This window comes from Chiloscyllium plagiosum, unplaced genomic scaffold (assembly GCF_037043375.1).
Source record: "Chiloscyllium plagiosum isolate Xiang-an unplaced genomic scaffold, Cpla_swu_hap1 HiC_scaffold_1, whole genome shotgun sequence".
In the NCBI taxonomy this organism is placed as follows: Eukaryota; Metazoa; Chordata; class Chondrichthyes; order Orectolobiformes; family Hemiscylliidae; genus Chiloscyllium; species Chiloscyllium plagiosum.
The window spans coordinates 179,460,205-179,478,052 of NW_028270139.1; the positions used below are offsets into that span (position 1 = coordinate 179,460,205).

Sequence of the window (17,848 nt, forward strand, 5' to 3'; positions counted from 1 at the left end):
GGAAGGCGTTTAATCACCGGGACAGGGTTTAATCACCGCGCTCGTCACCGGGACAGGGTTTAATCACCGCGCTCGTCACCGGGACCGGGTTTAATCATCGCGCTCGTCACAGGGACAAGGTTTAATCACCGTGTACGTCACCGGGACAGCGTTTAATCACCGCGCTTATCACCGGGACAGGATTTAATCACCGCGCTCGTCACCGGGACAGGGTTTAATCACCGCGCTCGTCACCGGGACAGGGTTTAATCACCGCGCTCGTCACCGGGACAGGGTTTAATCACCGCGCTCGTCACCGGGACCGGGTTTAATCACCGCGCTCGTCACCGGGACCGGGTTTAATCACCGCGCTCGTCACCGGGACCGGGTTTAATCACCGCGCTCCTCACCGGGACAGGGTTTAATCACCGCGCTCGGCACCGGGACCAGGTTTAATCACCGCGCTCGTCACTGGGACAGGGTTTAATCACCGCGCTTGTCACCGGGGCAGTGTTTACTCACAGCGGTCATCACCGGGATAACGTTTTCTCACAGTGCTAGTTACCGGGAAGGCGTTTAATCACCGGGACAGGGTTTAATCACCGCGCTCGTCACCGGGGCAGGGTTTAATCACCGCGCTCGTCACCGGGACCGGGTTTAATCATCGCGCTCGTCACCGGGACAAGGTTTAATCACCGTGTACGTCACCGGGACAGCGTTTAATCACCGCGCTTATCACCGGGACAGGATTTAATCACCGCGCTCGTCACCGGGACAGGATTTAATCACCGCGCTCGTCACCGGGACAGGGTTTAATCACCGCGCTCGTCACCGGGACAGGGTTTAATCACCGCGCTCCTCACCGGGACAGGGTTTAATCACCGCGCTCGTCACCGGGACGGCGTTTAATCACCGCGCTCATCACCGGGACAGTGTTTAATCATCGCCCTTGTCACCGGGACAGGGTTTAATCACCGCACTTGTCACCGGGACCGTTTACTCATGGTGCTCGCCACTGGGACGGCGTTTAATCACCACCCTCGTCACCGGGGTTGTGTTTAATCTTCGCACTCGTCACTGGGACAGGGTTTAATCACCGCGCTTGTCACCGGGGCAGTGTTTACTCACAGCGGTCATCACCGGGATAACGTTTTCTCACAGTGCTAGTTACCGGGACGGCGTTTAATCACCGGGACAGGGTTTAATCTCCACGCTCGTCACCGGGACCGGGTTTAATCACCGCGCTCGTCACCGGGACCGGGTTTAATCACCGCACTCGTCACCGGGACCGGGTTTAATCACCGCGCCCGTCACCGGGACAGGGTTTAATCACCGTGTACGTCACCGGGACAGCGTTTAATCACCGCGCTTATCACCGGGACACGGTTTAATCACCGCGCTCGTCACCGGGACAGGGCTTAATCACCGCGCTCGTCACCGGGATAGGATTTAATCACCGCGCTCGTCACCGGGACAGGGTTTAATCACCGTGTACGTCACCGGGACAGCATTTAATCACCGCGCTTATCACCGGGACAGGGTTTAATCACCGCGCTCGTCACCGGGACAGGGTTTAATCACCCTTTACGTCACCGGGACAGGGTTTAATCACCGCGCTCGTCACTGGGACAGGGCTTAATCACCGTGCTCATCACTGGGACAGTGTTTAATCCCGCGCTCGTCACCGGGACAGGGTTTAATCACCGCGCTCGTCACTGGGACAGGGTTTAATCACCGCGCTCGTCACCGGGACAGGGTTTAATCACCGCGCTCGTCACCGGGACCGGGTTTAATCACCGCGCTCGTCACCAGGACCGGGTTTAATCACCGCGCCCGTCATTGGGACAGTGTTTAATCACCACCCTCATCACCGGAATGGCGTTTAATCACCGCCCTTGTCACTGGGACGGTGTTTAATCACCGCCCTTGTCACTGGGACGGTGTTTAATCACCGCCCTTGTCACTGGGACGGTGTTTAATCACCGCCCTTGTCACTGGGACGGTGTTTAATCACCGCCCTTGTCACCGGGACCGGGTTTAATCACCGCGCTCGTCACCGGGACCGGGTTTTTTCAACACCGTCATCACCGGGATGGTGTTTAATCATCGCCCTTGTCACCGGGACCGGGTTTAATCACCGCGCTCGTCACAGGGACCGGGTTTAATCCCCGCACTCATCACCGGGACCGGGTTTTTTCACCACCGTCATCACCGGGATGGTGTTTAATCATCGCCCTTGTCACCGGGACCGGGTTTAATCACCGCGCTCGTCACCGGGACCGAGTTTGATCTTCACCCTCATCACTGGGACAGGGTTTAATCACCGCGCCCGTCACCGGGACAGGGTTTAATCACCGTGTACGTCACCGGGACAGGGTTTAATCACCTCGCTCGTCACTGGGACAGGTTTTAATCACCGCGCTCGTCACCAGGACCGGGTTTTATCACCGGGACAGGGTTTAATCACCGCGCTCATCACTGGGACAGGGTTTAATCACCGCGCTTGTCACCGCGACCGTTTACTCACGGTGCTCGTCACTGGGACGATGTTTAATCACCATCCTCGTCACCGGGGTCGTGTTTAATCTTCGCCCTCGTCACTGGGACAGGGTTTAATCACCGCGCTTGTCACCGGGGCAGTGTTTACTCACAGCGCGCATCACCGGGATAACGTGTTTAATCACCGCGCTCGTCACCGGGGCCGGGTTTAATCACCGCGCTCGTCACCGGGGCCGGGTTTAATCACCGCGCTCGTCACCGGGGCCGGGTTTAATCACCGCGCTCGTCACCGGGGCCGGGTTTAATCACCGCGCTCGTCACCGGGACCGGGTTTAATCACCGCGCTCGTCACCGGGACCGGGTTTAATCACCGCGCTCGTCACCGGGACAGGGTTTAATCACGGTGATCGTCACTGGGACGGTGATTAAACCCTCGTCACCGGGGTCGTGTTTAATCTTCGCCCTCGTCACTGGGACAGGGTTTAATCACCGCGCTTGTCACTGGGGCAGTGTTTACTCACAGCGCTCATCACCGGGATAATGTTTTCTCACGGTGCTAGTTACCGGGACAGCGTTTAATCACCGCGCCCGTCACCGGGACAGGGTTTATTCACTGCGCCCGTCACCGGGACAGTGTTTAATCACCACCCTCATCACCGGAATGGCGTTTAATCACCGCCCTCGTCACTGGGACGGTGTTTAATCACAGCGCTCGTTACTGGGACTGTGTTTAATCACCGCCCTTGTCACTGGGACGGTGTTTAATCACCGCCCTTGTCACTGGGACGGTGTTTAATCACCGCCCTTGTCACTGGGACGGTGTTTAATCACCGCCCTTGTCACTGGGACGGTGTTTAATCACCGCCCTTGTCACTGGGACGGTGTTTAATCACCGCCCTTGTCACTGGGACGGTGTTTAATCACTGCCCTTGTCACTGGGACGGTGTTTAATCACAGCGCTCGTTACTGAGATAGCGTTTAAGCACTGCACTCATTCCCGGGACAGCGTTTAATCACCACGCTTGTTACCGGAGCCATTTTTAATCACTGGGGTCCTTCTTAAGAACATGTTTTATTCACATTCGGGAAAAATTTGGGCTTATTAGCAATCGGCAGCACAGCTTTGTGTGAGGGAGGTTGTATCTCACAAACCTGACTAAATTCTTCAGGAAGTGATAATGGTGATTGATGACGACAGAGTAGTAGATGTTGTCTATATGGAGTTTAACAAGGCCTTTGACAAGGTCCCTCATGGCAGGCTGATACAAAAGGTGAAGTCCCATGGGATCTGGGGTGAGCTGGGAAAATGGCTTAGTCATAGAAGAGAGACCAGCGAGGGAAGAGTGCTTTTCTGACTGGAGATCTGTAACTAGTGGTGGTCCATAGGGATCAATACTGGGACCCCTGTTGTTTGTAATATGTATAAATGATTTGAGAGAGTATGTAGATGGTCTGATGAGTAGGTTTGCGGATGACACAATGATTGGGGGAGCTGTGGATAGTGAGGAGGATTGCCAGAGGACACAGCAGCATATAGACAGGCTGGAGACATGGGCCAGAGAAATGGCAGATGGAGGTTAATCCAGAAAAATGTGAGGTGTTGCATTTTGAAAGGTCTCACGCAGGAGTGAGGTATACAGTAAATGGCAGAACCCTTAGTAGCAAGAACATACAGAGGGATCTTGGCGGAGGGGTCCACAGCTCCCTGAAAGTGGCCCCTCAAGTGGATAAAGTAGTCGGGCTTGTCTTCATTGGTCAGGGCATGGAGTACAACAATTGGCAAGTCACATTGCAGCTGTATAGAACTTTAGTGAGCCATGTTTGGAATATTGTGTACATTTCTGGTTACCACACTACCAGGAGAATGTGGAGGTTTTGGAGAGGGGACAGAACAGTTTAACAGGATGTTGCCTGGTTTGGAGAGTACTAGCTATGAGGCACAATTGGACAAACGCGACTTGTTTCCACTTGAACACTGAAGGGGGAGGGGTGGCCTGATATAAATTGACAAAATTATGAGAGGCATGGATAGAATTGACAGTTGGAGTCTTTTTCCCCAGATAGAAATGTCAGTTACTAGGAGACACAGGTTTAAGGTAAAAGGGGGAAAGTTTAAAGGAGATGTGAGAGGCTGGTTATTTACACAGAGGGTGGTATATGCCTGGAATGTGCTGCCAGAGGTGGTGGTAGAGGAAGCAGGTACAATAACAATGTTTAAAAGGCGCCCTGACAGGTACATGAATAGGCAGCGATACGGACTGCACACAGGCCAAACGTGGTTAGTTTAGAAAGGCATTGTGAGTCAGCACAGTCTTGGTGGGCCGAAGGGCCTGTTTCCATGCAGTACTGGTCTTTATTGCTGGGGCTGTGGTCCCTCATGTCTCTTTGATTAATTACAGGGGTTGGTTTCAGGGCTGGTTAATGTCTCCACTCTGTATATATTGGACCTGTGTTTATTGCCTCACTCTTTAGGAAGCTAAGGATGCTCTGGAAGCTCGAGACCACTACATGGAGGAGATGGCTGACACAGCAGATGCTATTGAGATGGCTACTCTAGACAAAGAGATGGCAGAGGAGCGAGCAGAATCTCTCCAACTGGAGGTTGACAGCTTGAAGGAGAAAATTGAGGAGTTGACAATGGACCTGGAGATCCTGAAGCATGAGATTGAAGAGAAAGGTGAAAATGTGCCCAAGGTTGAGTATGATCCATGGCACTACGCACAGCAAACAGCCGGTAATTCCTTATGAGTGAGGCAAGGCCACAAGGTGCATGGATTAACACCAGGCTGACAGGCCTGCGTTGTACTGAGTGGCTGTTGTAAGTGCAGAGCGAATGTTGGACAGGGTGATGGATTTGTGGGAACTGTATTAAAGCCGGATTTCCTGTGTATAGGGACTGATGGAGCTGCCTCCAGTTACCAGGTCAAGCAGCTTGAGGAACAGAACGGCCGGCTGAAGGAAGCTCTTGTCAGGTTAGTGACAGAATGGTTTGGGTGTCTCCCTCTGGCTCTGTGCCTCCTGTTTCAGTCTGCATCTCTCTTAGTCTCTCTCTCTCTCTCTCTCTCTCTCTCATGGCTTTATTTTGTTGGAATATCTGACTCACCGTCTCCCTCTGTCACTTGGCTTCTTTCTCTTGTCTGTCTCTCTGTCTGTGTGTTTGTTTCTCTCTCTGTCTCTCTCTGTGTCTCTGTCTGTGTGTCTGTCGCTCTCTCTGTCTTAGCCGTACCCCGTCTATATGTGTGTCTCTCTCTTTCTCAGCCCTGCCCTCTGTGTGTGTGTGTCTCTGTCTCTGATCCGTTCCCCCATCTGACCCCATGCCCCCTTCCTCACTCTGACCCCCCCTCCACCCAGACACCCCTATGACCACCCCCTCCGTCTTCCCTCATCTCCTACGTGACCCCCGACTCCTTCCAAGAGCCCAACCCCACCGTCGCCCACTCTGACCCCCCGACCCCCTCTAACTCCCTCTGACCCCCGACCCCCTCAAACCTCTGACCCCCCCAGACCCCCTCCAACCTCTGAAACCCCTGACCTGTCCTCCCCATGCCCAACATCCACCCTCCTCAATGATCCACTGGCCTGAATGACCAAACCAATCATAAATGCCATGTGACGTATAGCGTCATTGAGTCATGCAGCACAGAAACAGACCCCCATGCAAACCAAACATCCCAATCTGCCCTAGTCCCATATGCCAGCATTTAGCCTATATCCCTCCAAACCCTTCCTATTCATGCACCCATCCAGATACCTTTTAAATGTTGTAATTGTACCAGCTTCCACCACTTCCTGTGGCAGCTCATTCCATACACGTACCACCCTCTACATGAAAATATTACTCCTTAGGTCTCTCTTATATCTTTCCCCTCTCACCCGAAACCTATGGCCTCTAGTTCTGGACTCCCCCACCCCAGGGAAAAGACTCAACCTCTGACGCTCCAGGCAAAACAGCCCCATCCTGTTCAGCCTCTCCCTATACCTCAAATTCTCCAACCCTGGCAACATCCTTGTAAATCTTTTCTGCACCCTCTCTAGTTTAACAGCATCCTACCAGAAGTGGGGCGATCAGAACTGCACGCAGTATTCCAGAAGTAACCTCACCAATGGTCGTATACAGCCACAACATCGCCTCCCAACTCAATGCACTGACCAATGCTAAACACCACCTTCACCACCCTATCTACCTGTGCCTCCACTTTGAAGGAACATAGAACAATACAGCGCAGAACAGGTCTTTCGGCCCTCGATGTTGCGCCAACCTGTGAACTATTCTCAGCTCGTTCCCCTACACTATCCCATCATCATCCATGTGCTTATCCAAGGATTGTTTAAATCTCCCTAATGTGGCTGAGTTAACTAAATTGGCAGGTAGCACTTTCCACGCCCTTATTACTCTGAGTAAAGAACCAACCTCTGACATCTGTCTTAAATCTATCACCCTTCAATTTGTAGCTATGCCCCCTCGTACAAGCTGACATCATCATCCTAGGAAAAAGACTCTCACTGTCTACCCTATCTAATCCTCTGACCATCTTGTATGGCTCTATCAAATCCCCTTAGCCTTCTTCTCTCCAATAAGAACAGACCCAAGTCTCTCAGCCGTTCCCCATAAGACCTTCCCTCCAGACCAGGCAACATCCTGGTAAATCTCCTCTGCACCTTTTCCAATGCTTCCACATCCTTCCTGTAATGGGGCGACCAGAACTGTACACAATATTCCAAGTGTGGCCGCACCACATCAACTGCCCTCCCCTTATCCACATGCTTGGTCACCTTCTCCAAAAACTCAGAGGTTTGTGAGACACGACCTGCCCTTGACTATGGAGTCCCCTATACACCTGTTCACTAACACTCATCGGAGCCCGATCATAAATCTCGCTCTTGCTCTCTCCAATCGTTGTGGTGATCATCGTGGTGGGGAGTGGGCTTAGGGCGTGTTTCTGTTGTTGATTCTCTGGTTTCCCACTAGAATGCGGGATCTATCTGCTTCAGAGAAGCAGGAGCACAGCAAGCTGCAGAAGGTGATGGAGAAAAAGTGCAATGAGCTGGAGACCCTTAGACAACAACGGGAGAAACTGCTGGAGGAAATGACACAGGCTGAAAAGACCATTGATGAGCTGAAGGAGCAGGTGAGAGTTCAGAGGCTGTCTGCTTTGAAACTGAGAGGGGAATTCACACTCAGACTTTGGCCTATCTACTCTGCACCAACAACCCTACACTGGACTCATTTTCCAGTACTTGACCCAGAGCCTAGAATGATATGACATTTCAAGTACTCATCCAAAATACTTGTTAGATTTCCCCCCTCCACTCCCTTCTCAGCAGTACATCCAGATCACCAGCTTCTGGGGGAGAAATTTAACTTTAATTCCCCTTAAACCTCCTGCCTTTCTTGTTAAACTTCTGCCTCTTTGTTCTTGACTCTTGAACTAAGGGGAACAGTTGCTTCCTGTCCATGCCCCTCATAATCCTCTATTATACACCCCCCTCAGCCTTCTCTGTTCCAAAGAGCACAACCCGAGCTTATCCAGCCTCCCTTCATTGCTGAAATCTTCCATCCCAGACAATATCCTGGTGAATCTCCCTCTGTACCTGCTCCAGTCCAGTCCCATCCTTCCTATCGTGTGGGGACCAGAACTGCACAGAGTCCTCCAGCTGTGGCCTCTCAAAACTCTGTGCAGCTCCAACATCATTGTCCCTGCTGCTATCATCCATACCAGGACTGGGAGAACAGCAAGTATCCTGTATGTCTTCTGAATTACTCTATTCACCATCCCTCCTGACCTTCCACTGTCTGAGTGGAAGGTCAGGAGGGGCATGGACAGTCTGTCCACATCAAAGGGCTCAGCTTTATCCCTCTGCGTCCCCACCTTTCATGAATTTCGGACTTTGACATGATATCAAACTCTCCTTCCACCGCCTTCGCCTCGGTGCCCATTCCTTTGGACAAGAGTTCTCTTCCCATCCCAGACACCCCTTCACCCAGCTCCAACACTCTCCCTGCACTTGGAGCCCTCCCTCTGGCTTTTTACCTGCATTTGATCTGTTCATTGGGAACTGGTGATATGACATTGGTCTCCTCAATTTCTCTGCTCCCTCCTTACTCAATCCAGTCTGTCTCCCTCCAAACTAACTGCGCTCTGTGTGCTCAGATCCAACCCTGGCTTTGTTATTAAGCCTGCTGATAAGGGTGGTGCTGTTGTTGTCTGGCATATTGATCTCTATATTGCAGAGGCTGAGTGTCAGCTCTCGGATACCCCCCTCCTATCTCTTCCCCACCCCCCCCTCCCGGAGCATGACCCCACCATGGCACATCAGGCCATTGTGTCAGTAATGGTCACTAACCTCATTTCATCCTCCACTGCCTCCAGCTGATAGTATCCCAACCCCATCCGAAAATCCACCAACAGGACTGCCCGGGCACACCCATTCTTACAGCTTGTCCCTGTCCCACAGAACCCATCTCTTCCTACCGCCACTCGGTCTTTTCTCTCCTGGTCCAGTCCCTGCCCATTTACATCCACAATTCCTCAGACGCTTTATGGCAGTTTCGGAATTTCCACTTTGCAGGCTCCAGCTGCTGCCTCTTTCCCATGAGGTGTGGAGGTGCAATCCCTTTACATCCATCCCCCACCAGGATGGTCTCAGGACTCTCTGCTTCTTCCTGGAACAAAGGTTTGAACTGACCCATCTACCACACACCCTTCTCACCATCATGTACACCTCTATCAGGTCACCTCTCATCCTTCTTCACTCCAACGAGAAACCCCTAGCTCCCTCAACCTTTCTTCGTAAGACATGCCCTCCAGTCCAGGCAGCATCCTGGGAAATCTCCTCTACACCCTTTCTAAAGCTTTCACGTCTTCCCTATAATGAGGTAACCAGAACTGGACACAATATTCCATGTGTGGTCTAACCAGGGCTCTATAGAGCTGCAGCATAACCTCGCGGCTCTTAAACTCATTCCACCTGTTAATGAAAGCCAACACACCATACACCTTCTTAACAACCCTATCAACTTGGGTGGCAACTGTGAGGGATCTATGTACATTAGATTACTTACAGTGTGGAAACAGGCCCTTCGGCCCAACAAGTCCACACCGCCCCGCCGAAGCGCAACCCACCCATACCCCCACCTTTACCCCTTACCTAACACTATGGGCAATTTAGCATGGCCAATTCACCTGACCTGCACATCTTTGGACTGTGGGAGGAAACCGGAGTACCCGGAGGAAACCCACGCAGACACGGGGAGAACGTGCAAACTCCACACAGTCAGTCGCCTGAGGTGGGAATTGAACCCGGGTCTCTGGCGCTGTGAGGCAGCAATGCTAACCACTGTGCCACCGTGCCGCCCCCTGACCCCAAGTTCCCTCTGTTCCTACACACTGCCAAGAATCCTGCCTTTAACCCTGAAATCTACATTCACATTCAATTCTGGTTTGACCAGAACCTTCTGCTGTCTTAGCAGTCCATCTCTGCTCCTGTATTCAAGCCCTCTTGAAATGAATATAAACACTGCGTTTGCCTTTCTCACTGCCAACTGAACCTCCAATTTAATCATTCTTCTTCTGGCAACCATTCTGTGAACCTTCAGACCTAAACTGGGACTCCCAAGTCCCAGTGTGTCCAGGTTTCTGAAGCCTTCCCCAGTTTATTAAATAATCTATGCCTCTACTCTTCCTGCCAAAGTGCATAACCTCACGCTTTCGGACACTATTCCATCTTCCACTTTCCCAGCCTGTCCAAGTCCTCCTGCAGCCTCCCTGCTTCCTCAGCATTACCTATCTTTCTGTCACCTGTAGACTCAGTAACAATGCCCTCAGATCCTTCATGTACACCGTGAGTAGTTGAGCTGCCAACACTGACCACTGTGGAACCCCACTGGTCACTGGCTGTCATCCTGAAACAGACCCTTGACCCACTCTCTCTGTCTTCAACCATTCAGCCAATCCTCTATCCATGTCAGTACCTTGTCCCCAACACCGTGGGCTGTTATTTAGCAGCTTCCTGCGCAGCACCTTGTCAAAGACCTTCTGGTTTTGGTTTGCTGCTGGTGCTTTCCCCAATGAAAGCTGCTGGAAAGTACTGTCCGAGTTCCTCCAGTGTATCTCACTTCCCATTACTACTTCCACAGCCTCCCAATGGCCACTCTTGCATCTTTTATAATACTAGCCAGTGCACTGTCGTATTCCATCTTCCCTCCCCATATTGCTTCCCACTAAGCTTCAAACCACATGGTATGCTTTCTCTTTTGCTTTGATGCTGTCCCTGCCTTCCCTTGTCAGCCATGGCTGTCTCATACTCCCCTCAGTACGGTTTTTCTTCATCCTGGGGATGAATCTCTGCCGGGTTTCCTGAATTACTCCCAGAAACTCCTGCCAGTGCTGCTCCACTGTCTTTCCTTCCAATCAACTCTGACCAGCTCCTCCCTCATGTTTTTATGATCACCTTTACTCAATCGGAGTATCTTTACACCCGATTCCAGCTTCTTCCCCTCATGCTGCATTGTTTAGGTACTGTCCCCTCGGCGTTCCTTCACCTAACCAAGGCAGCCTCAGCACACCTCACTAAATCTAGTAATGCCTGTTGATTCCTGACCCTTTCCATACTGTCTGTCCAATGTCCTGTTCTGGAAACTTGATTAATCTCTGTTGAGCATCCCACCCCCCCCCCCGCCCACTTGCCCTGGATGGGGGCAGCTCCAACAACACTCAAGAAGCTCAACACCACCCAGGACAAAGCAGCCCACGCTTGATTGGTATCCCATCCACAAACATCCACTCCCCCTCCCACCGATGCAGCAGTATGCACTGCAGAAATTCACCAGAGATCCTCAGACAGCACCTTCCAAACCCACAACCACTTCCATCTAGAAGGTTAAGGGCAGCAGGTACATGGACAAAACCACCAGCTGCATCTCCCCTCCAAGCCACTTGCCATCCTGACTTTGAAATATATCTCTGTTCCTTCAGTGTCGCTGGGTCAGAATCCGGGAATTCCCTCCGTAAGGGCATTGTGGGTCAACCCCCAGCACATGGACTGCAGCGGGTCAAGGCAGCAGCTCACCCCCACCTTCTCAAGGGGAATTAGGCTTCATCAGTCAGGGCATTGAATATTAGAAGTTGGGGAGTTATGTTGCAGTTGTACAGGACATTGGTGAGGATGCACTTGGAGGATTGTGCTCAGTTTTCATCACCTTGCTAGAGGAAGGATGTTATTAAACTGGAAACAGTGCAGAAGATATTTACAAGGATGTTGCCAGGACTCAAGGATCTGAGTTACAGGGACAAGCTCAGACTTTTTTCTTTAGAGTGTTGGAGGCTGGTGGGGACCTTATCAAAGTCTTATAAGATCATGAGAGGCATAGGTAGGGTGAATACACTCAGCCTCTTTCCCAGGGTTGGGGAATCGGGGACTAGAGGGTATCAGGTTAAGGTGAGAAGGGAAAGAATAAAAGGGAACCTGAGGGGAAACGTTTTTACACAGAGGGTGGTACACACATGGAATGAGCTGCCAGTGGAAGTGGTTGAGGCGGGTACATTAACAACATTTAAAAGGCATTTGGACAAATACACAGATAGGAAAGAGTTAGAAGGATATGGGCCAAGTGCAGGGAGATGGGGTTAGTGTGGATGGATATTCTGGTCAGCACGGAGCACACTGGGCCGAAGGGTCTGTCTTCCTCTGTGCTGTAGTAGCCTGTAACTCTAACTAGGGATGGTCAGTTATAGCATCATACAGCATGGCAATGGACCCTTCGGTCCCATTAGTCAATGCCGACCATGATCCCAAACTAAACGAATCCACCTTTACCTGAGCGTGACCACATCCCTTCACACCTTTACTATTTGAGTACTTCTCCAGATGTCTTTTAAATGTTGTAACTGTACCAGCATCCACCACTTCCTCTGGCAGCTCAGTCCATGCACAAACCACACTGTGAAGAAATTGCCCCATGTGTAACGTTCACATTTTTCCCCCCTCACCCTAAACCTATGCCCTGTGGTTCTGGACTTGCACACCCCAGGGCTACTCTGGATTTTAGAAACCTGCGTCAGCTACCCCCCTCAGCCTCATAGGCTCCAGTCAACAAAGTGCTGGCCTCTGCAGCCTCTCCTAATAACTCAAAGCCTCTCATTTCAACAATATCTGGGGAAATGATTTCTGAGTCCTGTCCAATGTCATAATATCCAGTCTATAGCCAGATGACCAGAATGACACACAGTACTCCAGAGGTTAACAAAAGCAGAGGGAGGTTCACCACGCCCAACACTTTAACACATTTTTCTGTTCACTAGTGCTGCCAGACCTGCTGAGCTTTTCCAGCTATTTCTGTTACTAATTTCCAGCATCTGCAGTTATTTTGGTTTTTATTCAGTATTTAACTCCAGAAGCAAATGCTGGCCACATCAGTCCACCATGTCCCACAAGGGAATTTTTAAAACAAAAGGCTTGAAAGGCTGAATTGCCTTTTCCTGTTCCATTGAAACCAGCTCAACAGGCTGTGGCCTGCTGCTGTTCCTGTGTCACCGGGCGGACGGGCTGAATGGCCTGCTGCTGTTCCTGTGCCACTGGGCGGATGGGCTGAATGGCCTGCTGCTGTTCCTGTGTCACTGGGCGGATGGGCTGAATGGCCTGCTGCTGTTCCTGTGTCACCGGGCGGACGGGCTGAATGGCCTGCTGCTGTTCCTGTGTCACTGGGCGGATGGGCTGAATGGCCTGCTGCTGTTCCTGTGTCACTGGGCGGATGGGCTGAATGGCCTGCTGCTGTTCCTGTGTCACCGGGCGGATGGGCTGAATGGCCTGCAGCTGTTCCTGTGTCACTGGACGGATGGGCTGAATGGCCTGCTGCTGTTCCAGGATCACTAGCCCGACGGGCTGAATGGCCTGCTGCTGTTCCTGTGTCACTGGGCGGATGGGCTGAATGGCCTGCTGCTGTTCCTGTGTCACCGGGCGGACGCGCTGAGTGGCCTGCTGCTGTTCCTGGATCACTGGCCCGACGGGCTGAGTGGCCTGCTGCTGTTCCAGGATCACTAGCCCGACAGGCTGAGTGGCCTGCTGCTGTTCCAGGATCACTAGCCCGACGGGCTGAATGGCCTGCTGCTGTTCCTATGTTTCTGGGTGGATGGGCTGAATGGCCTGCTGCTGTTCCTGTGTCACTGGGCGGATGGGCTGAATGGCCTGCTGCTGTTCCTGTGTCACAAGCCCGACGGGCTGAGTGGCCTGCTGCTGTTCCTGTGTTACTGGGCAGATGGGCTGAATGGCCTGCTGCTGTTCCTGTGTCACTGGGCGGATGGGCTGAATGGCCTGCTGCTGTTCCTGTGTCACAAGCCCGACGGGCTGAGTGGCCTGCTGCTGTTCCTGTGTTACTGGGCGGATGGGCTGAATGGCCTGCTGCTGTTCCTGTGTCACTGGGCGGATGGGCTGAATGGCCTGCTGCTGTTCCAGGATCACTGGCCCGACGGGCTGAGTGGCCTGCTGCTGTTCCTGTGTTACTGGGCGGATGGGCTGAATGGCCTGCTGCTGTTCCTGTGTCACCGGGCGGACGCGCTGAATGGCCTGCTGCTGTTCCTGTGTCATTGGGCGGATGGGCTGAATGGCCTGCTGCTGTTCCTGTGTCATTGGGCGGACGGGCTGAATGGCCTGCTGCTGTTCCTGTGTCACTGGGCGGATGGGCTGAATGGCCTGCTGCTGTTCCTGTGTCACCGGGCGGACGCGCTGAATGGCCTGCTGCTGTTCCTGTGTCACTGGGCGGATGGGCTGAATGGCCTGCTGCTGTTCCAGGATCACTGGCCCAACAGGCTGAGTGGCCTGCTGCTGTTCCAGGACCACTAGCCCGACAGGCTGAGTGGCCTGCTGCTGTTCCTGCGTCACTAGCCCGACAGGCTGAGTGGCCTGCTGCTGTTCCTGCGTCACTAGCCCGACAGGCTGAATGGCCTGCTGCTGTTCCTGCATCACTAGGCCGACAGGCTGAGTGGCCTGCTGCTGTTCCAGGATCACTAGCCCGACGGGCTGAGTGGCCTGCTGCTGTTCCTGCGTCACTAGCCCGACGGGCTGAGTGGCCTGCTGCCGTTGGTGTGGGTGAGCTGACTGTGGTTCTCTTTCCCAGGTCGATGCTGCTCTGGGAGCTGAGGAAATGGTGGAAACTCTAACTGAAAGGAATCTGGATCTGGAGGAGAAAGTGCGTGAGCTGCGCGAGACCGTCACTGATCTGGTGAGAGTGGGCTTGATCCCAACATCGTCACGGTCTGGCTCACCAGGAGGGGGTCGGTGATCTGGGGGGAGGGGACTGGGGAGCAGGGATTGGGGGTGGGGTGGCTGAGATCAGAGGGGAGGGGACCGGGGATGCTGGGGTGATGTTCGCTCTGACCATGGTGTATTTAATCCGTTTGTCTGTGTCACTGGGTTTCTCTGTTCTCTAGGAAGCCATTAATGAAATGAACGATGAGTTGCAGGAGAATTCCCGGGAAACGGAGCTGGAATTACGGGAACAGCTGGATTTGGGAGCAGCTCGAATCCGGGAAGCAGAGAAACGAGTAGAAGCTGCTCAGGAGACAGTGGCTGATTATCAACAAACGATCAAAAAATACCGGGAACTCACCTCCCATCTGCAGGTACACAGCTTCAGGGCATCGCCATCGGTGGGGGGGCAGGAGGGGGATAGGGACTGGACATGGGGGGAGGGGTCTGGGGATTGTGTGCAGTAAACAGCGACACCCCTTACCCCACCCGTGAGTGCGGGAAGGAGGGAACATTGAGGTTGTAGTTTGGGGACAGTGTGCAGTCGGGAGCAGGAATCCTGCAGGCTGCCTGGTCTGTCCGGTGCCAGGGTTAACGCCATCTCTTAGGGGCTGGAGAAAACCTCAGAGACAGAGGGCAGGGATCCTGTCATCATTGTCCACGTTTGTCCCAATGACGTTGAGAGAGCAGCAAAAGTGATTCCAATGACTGATTTTAAGCAGTTTTTCACCAAGTTAGAAAGCAGAATCTCCACGGAAATCATCTCTGAATTAATGCAGAGCCTGAATTCGTGTTAATAAAGTCAAGGAGTTAATTGTCTCAAAGATTGGTGTTGGTGCAATGGGCCTGGGCACTGAGACTGGGATAGAGGGGCGCATTCTGTGGGCTGGGCTTCAGTTGAACCAACCTGGCACTGGTGTGCTGCTGAATCAAGTAACTCAGGCTGGAGAGAGGACTTTACAGCAATTAGAGGAAATATATAAACTCCGAAAGCAGAAGGTGGTGACAACATGACGGGGTAGCTGTTTGGATAACAAGGCCTATCGTGGGTAAGGCAGATGAACTTAGAGCTTGGATTGGTGCCTGGGAGTATGATGTTATTGCCATCACAGAGACTTGGTTGAAGGAAGGGGATGATGATTGGCAACTAAATGTTCCAGGATATAGACACTTCAGACAGGACAGGGAGGGAAGTAAAGAGGGGGTGGAGTTGCATTGCTGGTCAGGGACGATATCACGGCTGTGCTAAAGGAGGACACTATGGAGGGCTTGAGCAGTGAGGAATTATGGGTGGAGCTGAGAAATAAGAAGGGTGCAGTTACACTGTTAGGGCTGTATTACAGGCCTCCCAACAGTGAGCATGAGGTAGAAGAATAAATAGGTAAATAGATTATGGAAAGATGCAGAGGTAACAGGGTGGTGGTGATGGGAGATTTTAATTTTCCCAACACTGACTGGGATACACTTAGCGTCAGAGGTCTGGATGGGGTAGAATTTGTCAGATGTGTCCAGGAGAGTTTTCTGGAGCAGTATGTCAATAGTCCGACAAGGGAAGGGGCCATATTGGACCTGGTACTGGGGAATGAGCCAGGACAGGTGGTAGAAGTTGTGGTCAGGGATTTCTTTGGGAACAGTGACCACAATTCTGTAAGTTTTAGAATATTCATAGATAAAGAGAGTGGTCCTAAGGGAAGAGTGCTAAACTGGGTCAAGGCCAATTATATCAAAATTAGGCAGGAGCTGGGAAATGTGGATTGATTTGGCCGCATTTAGAATACGGTGTACAGTTCTGGGTACCACATTACCAAAAGGATGTGGACGCTTCGGAGAGGGTGCAGAGAAGGTTTACGAGGATGTTGCCTGGTGTGGAAGGTGTGAGCTATGAAGAGAGGTTGAGTAGGTTAGGTTTATTTTCACTAGAAAAAAGGAGATTGAGGGGGGGCCTGATTGAGGTTTACAAAATCATGAAGGGTATAGACAGGGGGGATAGAGACAAGCTTTTTCCCAGGGTGAAGGATTCAATAACGAGAGGTCACTCTTTCAAGGTGAGAGGTGGAAATTTAAGGGGGATACACGCGGCAAGTACTTCACACAGAGGGTGGTGGGTGTCTGGAACGCGTTGCCAGCAGAGGTGGTAGAGGCAGGCACAGTAGATTCATTTAAGATGCGTCTGGACAGATGCCTGAGTAGGTGGGGAGCAGAGGGATACAGATGCTGAGGAATTGGGCGACAGGTTTAGACAGTGGATTTGGATTGGCTCAGGCTTGGAGGGCCGAAGGGCCTGTTCCGGGGCTGTAAATTTCTTTTTTCGTTCTTTGTAAATAGAGTTAAGGCGTATCTAAAATAAATCAATCAATGGAACAACCATAGCCATTATGGAGATGTTACAAGGGGATCTTAGCTGGGAACTAAATATTCAAGGGGGTTTTTTGGCATTTTTTTTAACTGATAGGCAGGATGGAAAGGCTGGTGGGGTAGCATTGGCGGTGCTGGATAGGAGAAATGATCTTGAACTGGAAGATATTGAATTCATATGGGTGGTGATAAGAAATCAAAAAGGGAAAGAAGACATTAGTGGGAGGAGCGTTGACACTCCCTAACAGTCGGTCGGACAAAGAATGAATCAAGAGCAAATGTGGGCATATAACAGGTAGTACAATACCTTAATCATAGATGCTCCTAAATCTTCACTTCGATTAGAATATTGAGGTTAGCCGAGGAAACCAGGAGGTAGAATTCAAAGAGGGTATTGGGGGCCATGACCCAAAATAATACATTGTCGTTCCAACCAGGAATCAGGCTGTTTGGATGTGTAATGAGCAGATTTAACAAATGATTTCAACAGCCACAGTAAAAGACTGCGCGATGACACAGTGGTTCAATTCCCGCCTCAGGCGACTCGCTGTGCGGAGTTTGTACATTCTCCCCGTGACTGCGTGGGTTTCCTCCGGGTGCTCCGGTTTCCTCCCACAGTCCAAAGATGTGCAGGTCAGGTGAATTGGCCATGCTAAATTGCCCGTAGTGTTGGGTAAGGGGTAAATGTAGGGGAATGGGTCTGGGTGGGTTGCTCTTCGGTGGGTCGGTGTGGACTTGTTGGGCTGAAGGGCTTGTTTCCACACTGTAAATA

The 17,848-nt window shown here is 51.9% G+C and overlaps 1 protein-coding gene across 5 annotated transcripts in view; it reads left to right on the forward strand.

The window, feature by feature from the left end:
- The window catches only part of LOC122553861 (dynactin subunit 1-like), a 203,046-nt gene that overhangs the window by 72,155 nt on the left and 113,043 nt on the right, over positions 1-17,848 (forward strand). For all 5 annotated transcript variants that reach the window (XM_087992308.1, XM_087992316.1, XM_087992310.1 and 2 more), the window contains 5 exons: positions 4,951-5,155; positions 5,372-5,450; positions 7,448-7,607; positions 14,591-14,695; positions 14,904-15,095. In XM_087992308.1, coding sequence (XP_087848434.1) covers positions 4,951-5,155; positions 5,372-5,450; positions 7,448-7,607; positions 14,591-14,695; positions 14,904-15,095 — 741 coding nt within the window. The remainder of the gene's footprint in view (positions 1-4,950; positions 5,156-5,371; positions 5,451-7,447; positions 7,608-14,590; positions 14,696-14,903; positions 15,096-17,848) is intronic.